Source organism: Aythya fuligula, chromosome 4 (assembly GCF_009819795.1).
Source record: "Aythya fuligula isolate bAytFul2 chromosome 4, bAytFul2.pri, whole genome shotgun sequence".
NCBI classification, from domain to species: domain Eukaryota; kingdom Metazoa; phylum Chordata; class Aves; order Anseriformes; family Anatidae; genus Aythya; species Aythya fuligula.
This window is the reverse complement of record NC_045562.1, coordinates 13275471-13290884: the sequence shown is the minus strand read 5'-3', so window position 1 is coordinate 13290884 and position 15414 is coordinate 13275471. Positions and strand designations below refer to the sequence as shown.

Genomic DNA, 15414 nt, shown 5'->3' with positions numbered 1-15414 from the left:
ATTAAGGTCTGTGATGGAGGGAAATCTCAGCAATGTGCTGGGGAGAGCTCTAAGGCAGCTTCTTGCTGTAATCTGAGAGGGTGAGGCATGGAGCAGAGCTTCCCACCCGACACGAACGATACTGGCATAGAAATGCCAAGCATTGGGTTGTGCACAAGAAGTGTGGGTTACCTGTGAGCCTGTGGAATATCTTCCAGGTGTCCGTGACCCCGAGGTTTTTCCTGAGCCAATAGAGCTCTCTGTACTTTTCCCACTACAGCAATGCGTACGCAGGCATTTTCCGTACTCTTTACGTACCTAGCCAAAGAAACAGTAATGGTGGTTAGCAGGCAGCTCCTCCTCTGACCCACAGCCTTCAGATTTTCAACACAGCCCCTGATTTTTCCTTGGTGGTTCATTAAAACGATAGCTGTTGCAGGGAAGAAGCCCATCACACCTCGCAGCTGAACGCTCCCGACATGTTAGCTCACCATTTACGACTGCATAAGGAACTGCTTTTATGCAGCAAAGCTGCTTGTTGACACCAGTTGGTTGTAGCTACCTCTGAGGCACATCAAAGGAGCACTGGAGAAACTACAGATACACTATTTCTGACTGAAAATTAATATCCTCATAGATTTGATGTAAACTGGCATATTGGCTCATCAAGCTACTAGAATTTATTGCTTCTGGCAAGGGACTAAGAAGAAAAAAAAAATCCAAAAGAAACATATAAGAGCTATTGATTTTTATTTTTTTTTTAATTTTGTTTCTTTCAGTCAAATTGAAATTTGAGGCAACTGTACAGCCAGCATCCCTAGTGATTATATTCACAGGCTATAGGGATGGCTGGAGCCGCAGCACAGCACAAGCCAGTCGTGTTTTAAACGGGCACTGCAGTCAGACCTGGGCAGCTCCTCACCTGGAGTAAAGCCTTGCCACCTTTTGGGGAGCTACACTGAGCTGCAGGTCTGAGGATGTGTGATCTTAATGGGCAACGATACCCAGAAAGCGGATGGGACTTGGCTGAAAACGAGCAGACTGTACTGAAAAGTCAAAAGCCGGTCGTGCTGCCCGTTGATGGGGAAAAAATATACAAATACATGCCTGCCCAAAACACCAGTTGAGGTTACTTGGAGCACGCAGTTAGCTGTGAAATTTCCCCAGACCGTCTATGAGCATTTGAAAACTCTGTGAAACAACTGTTTAAATAGCAAATTACAGCTTTTTCATTAGGCTTTTCCTTAAGCGCTTGAGACAAACACAATACCATGAGTGCCCAATATGCTCGAGTGCCTAATCAATCCTTTGCTGAGGGAAAATAATTCAATTGCTTTAATTAGCCACCCACTGCTCGCCTCTCTGCAGCTTTTTTGCTGATTTTCTAGTCCATGATAGATAGGAAAGGAAGGGATATTTTTTTTCCTCCTCAAATAATTCCTCCCTCAGCTCCTGGATCAGAGAGATGCATCCCCCCACAGCCAGGTACCGGCTGCATTCTCCTCCCCTCCGTGTAGCCATAAATCAGGAGCAATCCCGCAGTCATCGGGGATGGTTTAGGAGTGTAGACTGGCTTGAGGGAGAAGGGAGCATGGGTTTTGAGTGTCAAACGAGCACCCCGAGAGGCAAGGAGTACAGTGCCGTGCTGGGATGCCACGCTAGGGACTGAGCCTTTGCGAGGCAGGTTGGAGGTGAGAGGATGGGACAGTGAGAATGGTGCAGGAATTCAAACCCCTTGTCAGAGGGGCACCTGCAGTTTTAATTAGCACTGGTGAAGCTTCCTACATTCTTATCATCATCTTGCCTGGAAACGTTCTTGTCAAACGCTTTAGGATCATCAGCATCACATTTGCATCCAGCTAAAGCTTTACACTGCGCACATCTGGGATGAAATGGCATGCAACAAAACTCTGAACCACAAAACTCTCTTCCGAGTCCAAAATGATGTTTTCATATGGCTCTGCTGATCCTCCCAGAAGCACCACTTGCAGAGTGCACTTGCTCTGAGGGATTTTGTTTCTGTTCTCCTAGGCCAGTTCTCACTTCCCATTCAAGGCTATAGGAAAACGTGTGAGGCAGGACAAAGCCTGAGGCTCTTGGGTGAAGAACAGACCTCAGCCTGGCCCTGACCTTTCCCAGTAAGCCATTCCAGCAAAAGCCACTGGTCACACTGGGAAATTGGGGCCCGGATGTACCCACATCTCTTCCCTATGTTTATCTTGGATGAAGAAGCTGGCCTTTGAAACCACGATGTTCATCAAAAGTTATCAGCAGACATGCGCAGATCGGGAGGGCTCCGCACTACTGAATTTCAGTGGAGAATAAAATGGTTCTTAAAAATATTTACTGCTGGCTGCCAGAGGCTGCAAGTTTGATCTATATATACACAAAGATTTTTTATTTTTATTTTTTTTTAATCAGAGCTTACCTAAGTAATTCCACTGTTAACTTGCAAATGTTAACTGGGGCATACTTCAAGCTCCACCAAGAAGCACTTACCGTGCTTGTTTCAAGGAAGATTTTAAAAATCCCCCATTAGGACCACGCAATGCGAAGTCGCATGAACTGTCACAGAGCGTAGGTCCTTCAGTCCTTAAAAGAGCAGGGGAAGCAGTCCCTATTACCTACTTCCCCCAGTTTATCCTGCTGCAGAAAGGGGTGATTTCCTGCCTGCAGGGCCCAAATGAAGACGGAAAGCCTCATTTTGCTGTGAGAGCGCTCAGCCACACGAGGACCCTCTGGGTGCCTGTGGAGTCGCTCACACTGGCACAAGGGAAAGGAGAAGCTGCCCGAGGGCAGGCAAAGCCCTTCTACAGGTTTGCTACCATAAAGCCCTGCAAACCATGAGCTGCCTCGTGTGTTGCCTCCACCACGCTCATCGCCACCACCACGCACCTTCCTTATCACCTCATCCCCCTGCACCTGCAGCTTTCCAGCCTCAATACCACCCTGGTTAGGTGCAGAGAGACAAATCTGCTGGATAGGAATTGAGGGCACACAGGTAACGTTACGCTGCAGTTGTTAGGCAACAAAACACACCATTAGCACCGCTTTTGCCACTGGGAACCGTCTGTCTTACCTTTTTCTGGAGGACACAATGGAAAATGAATATAAACATTCCCTGCAGAGAATTGAATATGGTGAAGAGATACGCCATGATGACTGTGCTTTCATTAATATACATGAGTCCAAACGCCCAGGTCAGTCCTAATAGGCAGAGTAGAGCTATTGCACCTATAACCCAGGACCTAGTAGGAGAAACAAAACAAAAAAACAAAAAACAAAAAAAAAGGAAAGAAAGGGATTGGTTTTTCGTCTACAAAAGAAGGCACATGTCTGCAAACAGGGAAGGCTTTGGCTGTGGTTTTAGCAAAAAGAAAATAGCATATCAATATGAGTTGTAGGGATTTTTGTCTTCAGTTGGATGCAGTTTACAAGTCTTCAAGCTTGAGGAAATATACAGAAATGGAAATGTTATGAGCATGGAAATTTATCATAACCAAAGCATATTTGTATCTGCAATGTTTCTGGATTTTTGTTGTTGATTTTTTTTTTTTTTAATGTAAAAGCAGTGCTTATGTAAATGATATGTAGATGCTGGTTCTGTACATGGCAGGAAAAAAAGAAAACAAACCAACCAAAACGACAGCTCTGAATGTCACTTTTTTTAGTGTCCACTGGTTTCACTGGGGCAGGACTGCCAGCTGGACTAGCTGCTTTACCATTAGCACCAAGACACATTTATTGCTCTTTTTTAGCTAGTCCCATATGCCTGTGAGCCAGACAAACGACAACAAGCAGGTGGGCAAGCCCTCACCTCCTGCCAGATCAGCTCCTCCAAAGTAGGCTCTCTGTGACCCTGCTTCGCACTTCTCCCACCGTGTGATGAGGGAAATACATAAACATAAACACCTGAGCACTCACACACCACGTTTGCTCCAACAGCAGCTGCTGCCCTGAGAAAAGGAGTGCCAATCCTACCTCACATCAGCTGCAAAACTGAAATTACTGCTTGCTCCGCCCTGGGACGGATCTGTGAGCAGGGGGGCAGCCACTACCTGGCCCAAAATATTCCTCAAGCAAACACAGCAGGTTGTAATTTCGACTCACTTTGTCCCGGCAACCTTCAGCTAGCACAGACAGTGTCCCACCGTCCTTCTGCTGTGCCTCTGGGAAACGGTGCCTGGCTCCCCCTCGGAGATGCCAAGGGCAGTCAGAGGAGCCAGGGATGAGGGATGGCTGCTGCATGTCATGTTTTTTGCTTTGTTTTGTTTTTTTTTCAGGTGGATTTTAGGCAAGCTTTATGCCCATCTGAGATGGCAGGAGAAGCATTCCATGCCACCGTACTAAATAACAGCTAGCCATGTGCTAAATTAACTTCTCAGAGGCTAATCTTCCAATTCCAGGACATGAGGTACAGTGTGACGAGCAGGATAGGGACAGAGGGGGGACTGGGTCCTGCTCCTAACCATCCACCTAATTTCCACTTGCTAAATTACCTACAGCTATGAGGGAATAGCTGCTGCGTAGAGGACAGAGTCAACTTCCAGCTGGGAAGCCCAGCTGCATAGCAAGCAGCGCGGTGAGCATCCCTTTGCCCTTTCCCTCATGACCTTGATTTTCTCCTCTCTACCCCTGGCATAAACAGGTATAAAATCATAAAATCATAAAAAGGAAAGCCGTGATACCCATCAGTCATCCCCACTCTTCGCTCCCTTTCCTCACCATTTAACCCTTTGGTTCCTCAGAGCAAACAAGCCTGCAGCCAACTGGTAACTGCTTCCTTGCCTGCCCCAAAGCAGCCCAGGGTGCTACAAAAGGGCTCAAACGACCTGCCTAAATTTTAACTCACTAAGACACTTCAACCTCGTAGAAACACGTCTGGAGTTTGGGCATATTTGTTTTTTTGTCTGCTAGCAGGGCATGGGGCAGGGAAGAGAAAGATAAGGCAGCAGCAGCTCAGGGGAAAAAGAAGTCGTGCGCAGGGCAGGCTGACAGTCTCTACGGCAGCTGCAGCTTCGAATCCTCGTGCTTTTAGCAGGGCTTGTCACAAACAGAATCACACTGATGTTGTATTAATGTTCCCTGTTGTTTTTCTTTAGGTATCAGAACGAAAATACAGCATTATGTCTTCCGCTGAAGTTTATAAAATATGTATTATTTAACCACATGACCAGCAGAGCTCCCCGAGGTAACTGCTTCCTTAGACTGTTCTTTAAAAATCACTATTATGTATCTATCAGACCAGAACAGCTCCTTTGAAGCATTTCCAGTCAATCCTGCTAATAAATATTTACCGTGATGCAAATTGAAAATGCACTCTCAAAACACTTTGGGAAGGTAGCCACTAGATTAAGTGTACAGATTTAGCCACTTGGTTTATTATTCTCCCTGAGACTCCACCATCAGTGAGAGCACATTATCATCTTAATTGCAGGCCAATTTTTAAAATACAATTTATTTATTTTTCCTTAAAAAACAACCGACAAACAAAAATAAATGAAGTGGAAAACACCGTGGTTTTTTTTTTCCTTCCCCCTTCTCACCGTGATTAAAAGGTTCCTACATTGACAGTGCCTTTCAAAGCTGATCCACAGGACATCACAAAACTATGCTGCCCTAAAGTCTAGCCAGCTCTTGAACCCGATCAAAGAGCCTTTGGCTGCAGCGGTGCGCAGGAGTGAAACAGTTATTTAGCAACGAGAGTGGAAATATGCTACCTTCAGTGATGGAAAGGAAGCTTTGGGTTAGAAGACCCTCAACAGGGCAAACTGTACGAGATACAGGGTTGTGCTTCAGAAAACAGACCTGGAGATAAAGAGGGCATGGAGATTACTTTGAATGGGTCCGTCCCGCACCCGCAGAAAAAAGAACCAAGCAATGAAAGAGAATGTGCGAATGATGCTGCAGGAATGGACACAAAGGACTCTTCACCAGAAGAACAAACTGAAAGTCTACTGCAAAGCCGATCTGCTTCTAGTTTGTGCTACTGTGCTTTACGTTTTGTTCGCAGGAGAAAAAGCACGGATGCCCTAAGGCACATAATTTCTAGGCATTTTTGGCTTGCTTGGCGTTTTTATTTTGGTGTGGCTTGTGGTTTTTGCTTTTTCCTTTGTACAGACTTGCTGTTGGTTTTTCATGTTTTTTTTTTCTTTTCTATAGTGTTATTTTGGAGCAATAAAGAAATAAAACCATCAAGTTCTGGTATAATTGAAAATTCGAGGCGTACAATTAGGGACAACCAATTGTACTCCAAGGTGTAAGGAGACCGTGCACTGAATACAGATTAGCATGCACTGCACCCCTTAACCAGAATGTGACTCGTGTGGAGGACCACCCGTGTACCTCTGTAAAAATTTACTTCTGTATTTATATTGTCATAAGGCACTCTCAGGGATAGACCACAGTGGACTGGAAGGTTGCTGTTGGTATAACAAGTCTGTACAACACAAGATGAATCGGGAACGTTCACCTTGAATTCGAGTTATGCCCAATCAAAGAATATAAAGCCAATACAGCGACAAGTGGCTGGCGATACGTATGCAGCACATTTACTCTGCACGTTAGCTGTATGCCTGGCCGTTTTCCTGCACAGTTTGCTCTTCTGCCTCAAATGTGAATGACAGAAGCTTTAATGATTTTTCAATATTGATCTGACAGCTGGTTCATGGGACCACACTGATAAATGAAATTTATCAGCCATTCAGGTCATTCTTACTTGATGAAGGGTCTGTTATCCTCATAGCTAAAGAATGCGTAGACATAAAGACAAGAACACCAACATTAGAAATATAACGACGTATAGAGAATATAGCTTGCTGCTAGTCCCCACCACCCTTCTCCCACCAGCCAGCACCAAAACCGAAGGCAGAAGCACATCAGGTGTGCTTGATACCCACAAAACTTATCTCTCTGGAGAAAACTAGCTTTGAAAGTCCTGCACAGCCACCATGGAAAGCTTGCACACATTCAGGTGGCAAAACTTCACTGCACCTCCAGCGCTCTCCATCTGATGCACTGCAGTGTATTACAGGAACCTCCTTATTGCTTTTTATTTTTTCATAAGCGTAACTCCCAAGTTGCTGACTTATGAGCCAGACTACAGCGTTATCTTCTTTTTGAGATAATGGCATTAGGATCTTCTAAAAGCCTGAAGACAGAAACCAATGACCTATTTACTCCCTTTTCACAGGGAAGGACAAAGAGAGGACTCAGCAGAGCAAAGAAGCCTGCTGCCACTGCTGAAGGAGCAGCTTGTGTCCCACTCCAAACAACTTTCTGCCACCATGGGGACAACAAAATTAGCTGCACCCGTAACTCTGTGCCTCTCCCTGCCTGCATGATGGCTGATGTACAAAGGGTGTAGAGGGCAGGCCACCTCCCAGGCCCTCTCTCCCCTCATTGCCCAGTGCTTTTGACCCGGTGATCTGTGGCAGCAGTGACACAGGTGCCAGAGGTAGAGGCTGGTTCAATATGTTCATTTCACATTAGGTTTAGAAAGAAGCTGGATGAAGCTGAATGATCTTCAGCAGTAACTTTTGACTGAAAGGGACTAAGTATCTCCACAATGAGGCTTTGTTTTTTTCTCCTTGCAGTGGGTAAAGCCATGGAGGGACACCTTCTGCATCATCCTTGGCTGAGACAGAAGAGGCCGTGATGCTGCTCCCAGCTGCACCCTAGCACGGTCACTCAGGGGCTTTGGGAAAGAACAGGAAAAATCATTGAATTGGCTTATCTGGCCACACTTTACATTTACCCTACCCCCTTCTGAGCAGTGAGAAACAAGTAGATGGGCAATAGCCTTGCAGACTGAAAAGGCATACAGGCTGTGAGGAGATCATAAGCATCTTTCAGAGCTTCATGGAAAACAGTTAGTTGTATTAGTACGTGAACATACGAACTGGTTTGCTCAAGTTGGTACCTGAACCTATGCCTGGCTTCAACAGGGCTCATCTGCAGGAGGAAAAACCATGGGGGACGACTACTCAAGCAACTGCTGTTGTAGCCTCCTGGGACTGAACTTGCCTTCATCCTCGCCAGTCACTGACAGATCCCCAAAGCTCTGCTCCGGCATCCAACCACCCTTTCATCTTCCCAGGCTGCCGTCCCTGCAGGCTTTCCTCCACTCATCTGCTGCCATGCCGAAAGCTGCCTGCCTTAGATCTCGTGTCACATCTGCCAGCCCTGTGAGGACATCCAAGCTACCCCATGGCAGTCGATGCCTCATCCCACACAACTGAATTGTACCGCTTCTGTCTGGGTACAAAGGCAATACATCCACTGTTCCTGTGCCCTGCACTCATCTCTGTGCTCAGAAAATGGGAAATTGGGCACGCCAATGGAAAGAACGAGAGCTGAGCCTCAATAACAGCGTCTAATGACACATGAGGAAAGCACAAAGCACACCTTGATAGTCTTGTTGCACCGGGGAAGCATTAATTCAGTGATAAATTCCCTTCAAATGCTTCAGCCTGTGCTGATCAGGAGGGATAAATGAGTGCAGAGGAGGTGGCTCGGTGCAGGAAACTGAGCCCAACTTCCAACTCCTTTCTGGGTTCAGCTGCAGACATGCTGCATAACCCTAATGAAGTGCCCTCAATGGATAGGAACTTGTAATAGGTACCCACGCATGTCCCATGCCATTTCTGTGCACAGCCACCAAATCGGTGGCCCTGCAGAGGAGTGACTTTTTTTTTTTGGAGGACTGACAGAGGATTTTTTTCTCTGTTGCTGCTGCCCAGACCCTCACAAACGTAATTCAGTGAACTGCAATAGCCTTTCTTCAAGGCAACTGGAGGCTCTGTTTCATCTTTGTACAGACAAAACATGAAATCACTAAACTCGGATTGCTTTTTAGCTTGAGGATAACACCTCAAAGCAGCTCTAGAGAGAACTGTCAAGAACACCCAAGCAGTTTGTACCCCATTTCCACCCCATTTGGGTATGGATGTGCCTAGGACCCACTGCCCAAAGCATGCAGGTGCCTAAAGAAGTGAGACATTCAAGCACTTCACATCTCTATACATACAGCCTGTAGGACTTAGTCTCTGATTTTCCTCATGAAATACAGATCCTTCCTTTGCATTTCACCAACTTAAATGTTGTAAGAAGCCTAACTCTTGTGTTAGTAACAATTCCTGTCTGACAAAAATTACTCCAGAATCTATTTTTTTTCCAGGTAAGATCTGTGAAACCTATCAGCGCTGCATTAATACAGTGTTATTATCTGCAACACATTTAAAAACATCGCTTAGATGAGAGAAAAGCCTTGGAACAGTCTTAGCTCAGGGGAAAATGTAGCTGTTAACTGGAAAACTGAGATTATGTTTACTAACAGGGCAAGCAAATAATAGCCGAAGCATAAATCCTTGGAAAACCTAGCCTAACACAGCCTGAGGGGCTGGAGATAAAATGGTTTCTCCAGAACTGATTGGGATAAATCCTTCCTGGTTCCTGGTGGTAGTCATGGGATTCAGTGTGTTCAATTGTAACTACATAGCTCTGATCTCTTCACAGTTAGCAGGAGATTGGCACCCCCAAATTGCAACTTATCCCGTATAAGACTAGGTATTTAAGGCAGGTGAGACTTGGCCACTCCTTGAAGAAATGCCCTTCTCTAATGACTAGGGAGGAAATCCGAATAATATCTTAGTTGGGGGCTTTAGCTGTGAATACCTGAAGTGAAAAAGCTGATCTTCAGTGGCTGTATTATCCCTGTAACTCTGCAAATCTTACCTTCCTTCCCCTGTGTTTCTTCACAACCCAGATGATGGATAGTGGATGGCCTCCCAATCCACAGAAATACCTAATCCATTTTCTAATCTTAAAAAAGCCCTGACATTACCTTGGGGCAAAGACTTCTTAAGGTTAATTACACATCATGTAAAACTCTTTCAAAATCTTATTTAAGTTAGATGTCTTTCATTTTCCCTAAGCACTTTCGTTGTAAATTATGAGAAAGGATTGTTCTTATTACTTCTTACATTCCTGTGACATTTCCAGATCAATACTGATTTTTAAAGTTGCTAATATTAGCTACTTAAGTCCTTGTCTGGATGCTTGAGAAATTTCAAAACTAATGCATCCTGGGCTGTTTTCAACAAACAGAGAAGACAGAAGCTTGGAAGTCTCCTTCGAGCTGCCTGTCTTTTTAAAACGCCAGCATGTACCTTTTTGACACAAGGTGACCCAATTGCTAGAATATACACAGACAGCTCAATACAGGGGCACAGATAATCTGGAAGTTATATACTACAGTGCAAACCACTTCCACATAGGTAGTTTAGCATCACTCTGGATTATTAAAACCTTCATTTTTTGGAAGCTGGAACAGTAAGCCAAGAATTTACCTTTGCATTCATCTTAAAAAGCTGATGAACTCACAATGCCTGTCATCAAAAAGCAGCTATGCAACTCTCATTTAGAAAGAATACTGTCTGTTCTTCCTACATTTTGAAGAGTTGTGTTTTTTCTATTTAAAAAAATGTAGTTTTTAGCCACATTTACTGTAAACCTACCCCTCTAATAAAACCGACGTAACCAATCGACTTCAAGTGTTACCATTTTACTCAGCCCTTTATGGTTTAACTTCATCTAATGCTATCTTATCACTCTTTTCACAAGTTGAAGTATTTCCCCATATCTCTAACATCAGGAAAAGGCCTGAATGGAGCAAGCATGTGGACTTGGAGCTCAGGCCCCAAAACACATGGTTTGGCTCGCAAGCAAAAAATGCCAAAGTGAATGCACAGTGAGCAGGACCTTTAGTGGCTGTTATGAGTGATGAAACCCAAATAAAAATAGATGGATGATGTGCACCCTCTAGCACATTCAGAAAGACCCAGGGAATTCATTTTAATATGGCACAAATAGAGTCCAGAGACAGATGTTTCCTGCAGAAAAGCACGAAGAGACACAAAATAACGCGTGCTATTGTGCCTCCCTGCTGTCTGCCAATATGAAGCAAAAGGGAGGTTTGTTTGCTTTTTTTTTCCTTTTTTTTTTTTTTTAATTTCAAGGATTACAAACGATTGATTTATCGAACTTCTGAAAATCTACAGGAAGTAGCTGGAAAGTCCAGAAGTGCCCTCATAAAGCAAACGAGTTCATCGCTAATTAGTGGAGGAGCATCTTCATGTTGAGAAAAATCAATAGCGAGCAATAAAGGAGTGCTTAAAGGATTTGTCTTCACATTTGGTGACAAAGTTACCACGTAAGTGGCATGAAGTCAAATCTTTTCCTAAGCACCTTCCTTAGGCTGCTGATGTAGGCTTCCCTGACACCACACAGGCTTCCAAAAAATAATCCCCGGGTCTCATCTTTTGGCTGCTTCCCCATCTTTGACAACAAGTCTCCATCCTCCATTTCCCCCCAGCCCACTGGTGCTCGTTTGTGGGTCTTGCTTTGAAGGCAGACTGGCTTGTTTGTGAAAGGAGCCGTGTGCCTTTCAGCTTCACTTGCAGAAGAAACCCCTGGCTTTAAATTCCTTGGAGATCTGTGAAGGTCGGGGTGCTACCTCCTGGCAGAAGGGAGATGCCAGGCAGCTCCTGCAGGCCCCAAATCCTTTCACCCTTCCTGGGGAAGTGATGATGAGCACACAAGGGCTGTGTGATCAGAGATGGACCCTCCACGGCATGTGTGGCCACCAGACATCCCATCTGCACTGGGGTTGTGCCGCCAGTAGCTCTGAAGATTTTATCCGGACAAATGAACCCAAATTTCCCTTGGCCCTGCATGATTTGGGGTGGCCTATGTCTGCTTTTCTCTGTCAAAGGCAGAAGTATCACCCTTTTCCCACTCAACTTGCCTGGGGAAGTCATGGCCTGCTTTCTGAGATTTGTTCTTAATTATTGCAATTGGAAAGAGCAATTCTGTTAAGCTCGCCTAATTTTCTGTAAGTAATTAATTACCCTCTGAATTGCCTTCCCTGTTTATTTCCTTCCTCCTAGCTTTGCAAAGGCATGCCATGATTATTCAAAACACGCTAATGTGTAACCACATATCTGATTGTTTCCACACGATCCAGATTCCGCACAGCCTTCAGACACATTTGTATTTCACAAACAGCACCAGCAGGGCTTGCTGACAAAATACTTAAAATGTATGGCCTTTTAAAACAATAATCATGATTTATGGGTTCACAGAAAGACCTTAGGTATTTAATATCTTCCAGAACACTCTCTCAGATCAATAACCGCTGATTGATTTTTTTTTTTTTTTTCAAATGCTGGGAGGATGACACGTGTCAGTGGAAAGATTAGTGCTTTCCAATCGCCGTGCAACATTAACACAGCCATCACAAAAGCCACAGATAAAGAAGCAAAACCCAAAGCCCAAACGGTCAGGTATTAACCAAGCCATGCTGTAAAAAACGGAGACAGCAACAAACAAAATCCGATGCTTCAATCAACATCAGCGGGCAAGAAAGGCACACGGAAATACAATCTCGGATGGTTTTTCAGCATAAGCAGGGTTTCTGTCTCCAGGGTGCTCACACACTCCACGCCCTGACAAAATATAAATGTGTTGTATCTTCTCTTAGTAGGAAGCTCGTAAATACTTCATTCTGTGATTCCCTAAGTGATTCTTCTGGGTTTGTTTTAGGCTGCCTGCTTAAAGTTTGCTATGCAGAGATGCAGATGAAAGCTATACAGAAATACCACTGAGGTAACCAGCATGGTGTTTTCTTGCCCAAGAGCCAGGAAGACAAGAACCCAACCATTGAGCTGATGAAGGCATGGTGTTAATGGGTAAGGGCTCTCAAAGACATATTGGAAACAAAGATCATAGCCTGAGCTCCTAAACTTTGTGTGGTGGTAGGTTTTCTAAGGGAGATAAAAAGCTATGCCTTGTTTTCAGAAGCACACAGGTCATTTGACTATCCTTACAAAAGATTTAAAAAAATAATAATAATTAAAAAAAATAATTAAGAGATGATCCTTCCCTGAAAGGCATCCCTGGAGCTGCAGTGCTCCCAGCCCGCTGTCCCCAGAAGTTAAAGAGTCCAAATCTGCAGCACACAGCACAGCTGGCAGGGAAGCAGAGATTTTCAACGCACCCTTCTTGAACAGCTCACTCAGGTTGTCTTGTTACTTTGTTAGTAGGGCTGTACAAAAATTTGAACAGAAAGCCTGTTTTTACAGGCACTGCTATATTACTTAACACTCTAGGTTATAGTAACTGGTAAGGCACCAGTCAGGGTTTCGGGTCATGTTTAACAGAGGTTCACTGTGGCTCCTGTAACTGTTTGCATTCTGTAGCTTGTGTTTCAAACCCTTTGCACCTTGTCCTTTCCACCACTCCAGCCAACACACACACCTCCTGGCATCTGCACGGGGTTCAGTGTGGGTGCACGTAACCCCCTCTTCTCCCTGCTCACTGCCTGGCTGCTGCTCTTCACCACCTCCCTTCTGTCACCTGCCACGTACCCTCAGCTCTTTCTTGGATGGGGATTGAGATGCTGAACGCCCAGGATTGAACACCCAGGTGCTGTGCTGGGCCTGCTCCCAAGGGCTGGAGCCTTACACCGTGCTGCATCCTCGCTGCGCACTCCCAGGCAGCTGCAAACCCAGACGTAATGACAGATTAAAGTGCTCTGCAAGTCCAGCCCCCCGCATGAATCCAATGGGATATTCAGTTCCAGAGCCTTTGGCATCACAAACTATATCCAAGTTACGGTGTCTTAAAAATAAAATAAAAAATCCAGGAACTGATCGGTGAATCGACTAAATCTCAATGGAAAAAAATATGAAATAATCCTTGCTGTCTCCCTAGCTTCACTTGTTTTTAAAATGGCTGAAAGCACCAATTAATCTTTCTTTAGTAAAAGGATACCCTCCACGAATGGCTTGTCTGCACCAGTAATGCGGGCTCTTCCTACCCCAGGATAAGGAATCCTGCCTGTTCAGAAATCTAACTCGTTCCTCACTGCAGCAAACCCAGGATGTTTACTTTTTCTGCATTTCAATCAGCTGAGTAAATAAAACGAGATTGGTAAACCTCTGTTCCTGCCAGCACAATACTGCTGCGTTAAATCAAAGATTGAATTTAAACAGTTCTGCAGATGTTTTTTGGAAGTTCTGTTTAACCTTTAGTTTAAATTTTATACCTAACTCTCGAGGAGATTTTTACGACTTCAGAAAAACTGCAGGACTGTAACAACAAGCTAATCTGGGGGATGGAATTAGTCATGTCTCTTTAAATAAAATACATATGTTGAGAAGCAAGAAAATGAGCAGATAATCACTTACACCCATACAACATATGGGGAGAGCAGGATATGGAAATGGTTTGTAAAGTTGAAAAGGAGGCGCATTTTGGAAAAGGGGCTTCTCGTTTTTGTGTCTGATGCTGTAGTACACCTGACCATAATTCCCAGCATGACAGACTTTGTCTGCAGCATGTAACTTCCCTCACCCCTCGCCTCCCCGTGCTTGGGCCAAGCTCCCTAAAAGAGCCCAGATTTGGCTATGTGAGGTTTTACATAGCGATATTAAATGTTGAGTCTTTGCATTTGGCTCCTGATTTTTGCTTTTAGGTCGCACATTCTCGGATTTATTTTTATTTCTGTAAGCCTGTGAGCAAGAGACTCCTATGGAAAGAAAAAAAAAAAAAAAAAAAAAGATTAGGGGAGCATGGTATGAGTTTTGTTTAATTTGGGAGCTGAGGCTCTAAGGAAAAAGGAAAAAAAAAAAAGAAAGGTCTACCAACTCAAGGCTTGCTGGAAACCCCAAATGGTGTTGACAGTGAAGTTGTGTACCCTCCTCACTGTTGTTAGCTCTTACTAGAGCTCTGTGCTTCTGAAAATCAGGCCTGAATATGCTGCAGAGGGGTGCCCTGTGAGTCACGGAGGACAAATGCCTGCTTTAGACACTCAGCATCGGTGTCTTCCTCTCTGAATAACACACATCCTCAAGCAGGATGGTGTAGCAAGTTAACCTGCTTTTCTCTGTGCTTGTGGACACTGACAAATGGGTATTTCCCCTCTCCCAGCACCTCCTCCTGAGCTTGGTTTTCAATGACAGCCCGCGGGGCTACTGGCTGTATTTCCTCGGAGGACAATTAGCAGATGAGAAACGTGGCCTTTCACTGTGGAATAAATTCAAGAGAGAAAATAATTACTGAAGTTAGCTGAGACCATTCAGCTTTCTTCGAGTCAGAAACCGAGGAGAGCATACACTTTTTCATTTATCCATTAAATCAGGGCCATGTGTCTTGAGCCTCAGACCATTTGAGGCTCCCATGGCAGCTGGTGAGCCTGGGGAGGCTCATTTTGGTTACCTGCAGGCTAGGGAGGTGGGATTGATTTCTGAAGTGCTGGACATTTCTGCATCATCCACGTTAATAGGATTTCAGCATGTGTTCTTGTGAATCCAGCCACAATAGCGGAAAACACTCTTTCCTGCGTGTGCAGAATAAATACATTTGGAAGGAAAT

At 44.6% G+C, this 15414-nt stretch overlaps 1 protein-coding gene across 16 annotated transcripts in view; it reads right to left on the bottom strand.

Moving 5' to 3' along the window:
• Positions 1-15414, bottom strand: part of ADGRL3 (adhesion G protein-coupled receptor L3) — a 509872-nt gene that overhangs the window by 33574 nt on the left and 460884 nt on the right. For all 16 annotated transcript variants that reach the window (XM_032186442.1, XM_032186447.1, XM_032186430.1 and 13 more), the window contains 2 exons: positions 3059-3227; positions 172-297 (listed from right to left, as the gene is read on the bottom strand). In XM_032186442.1, coding sequence (XP_032042333.1) covers positions 172-297; positions 3059-3227 — 295 coding nt within the window. The remainder of the gene's footprint in view (positions 1-171; positions 298-3058; positions 3228-15414) is intronic.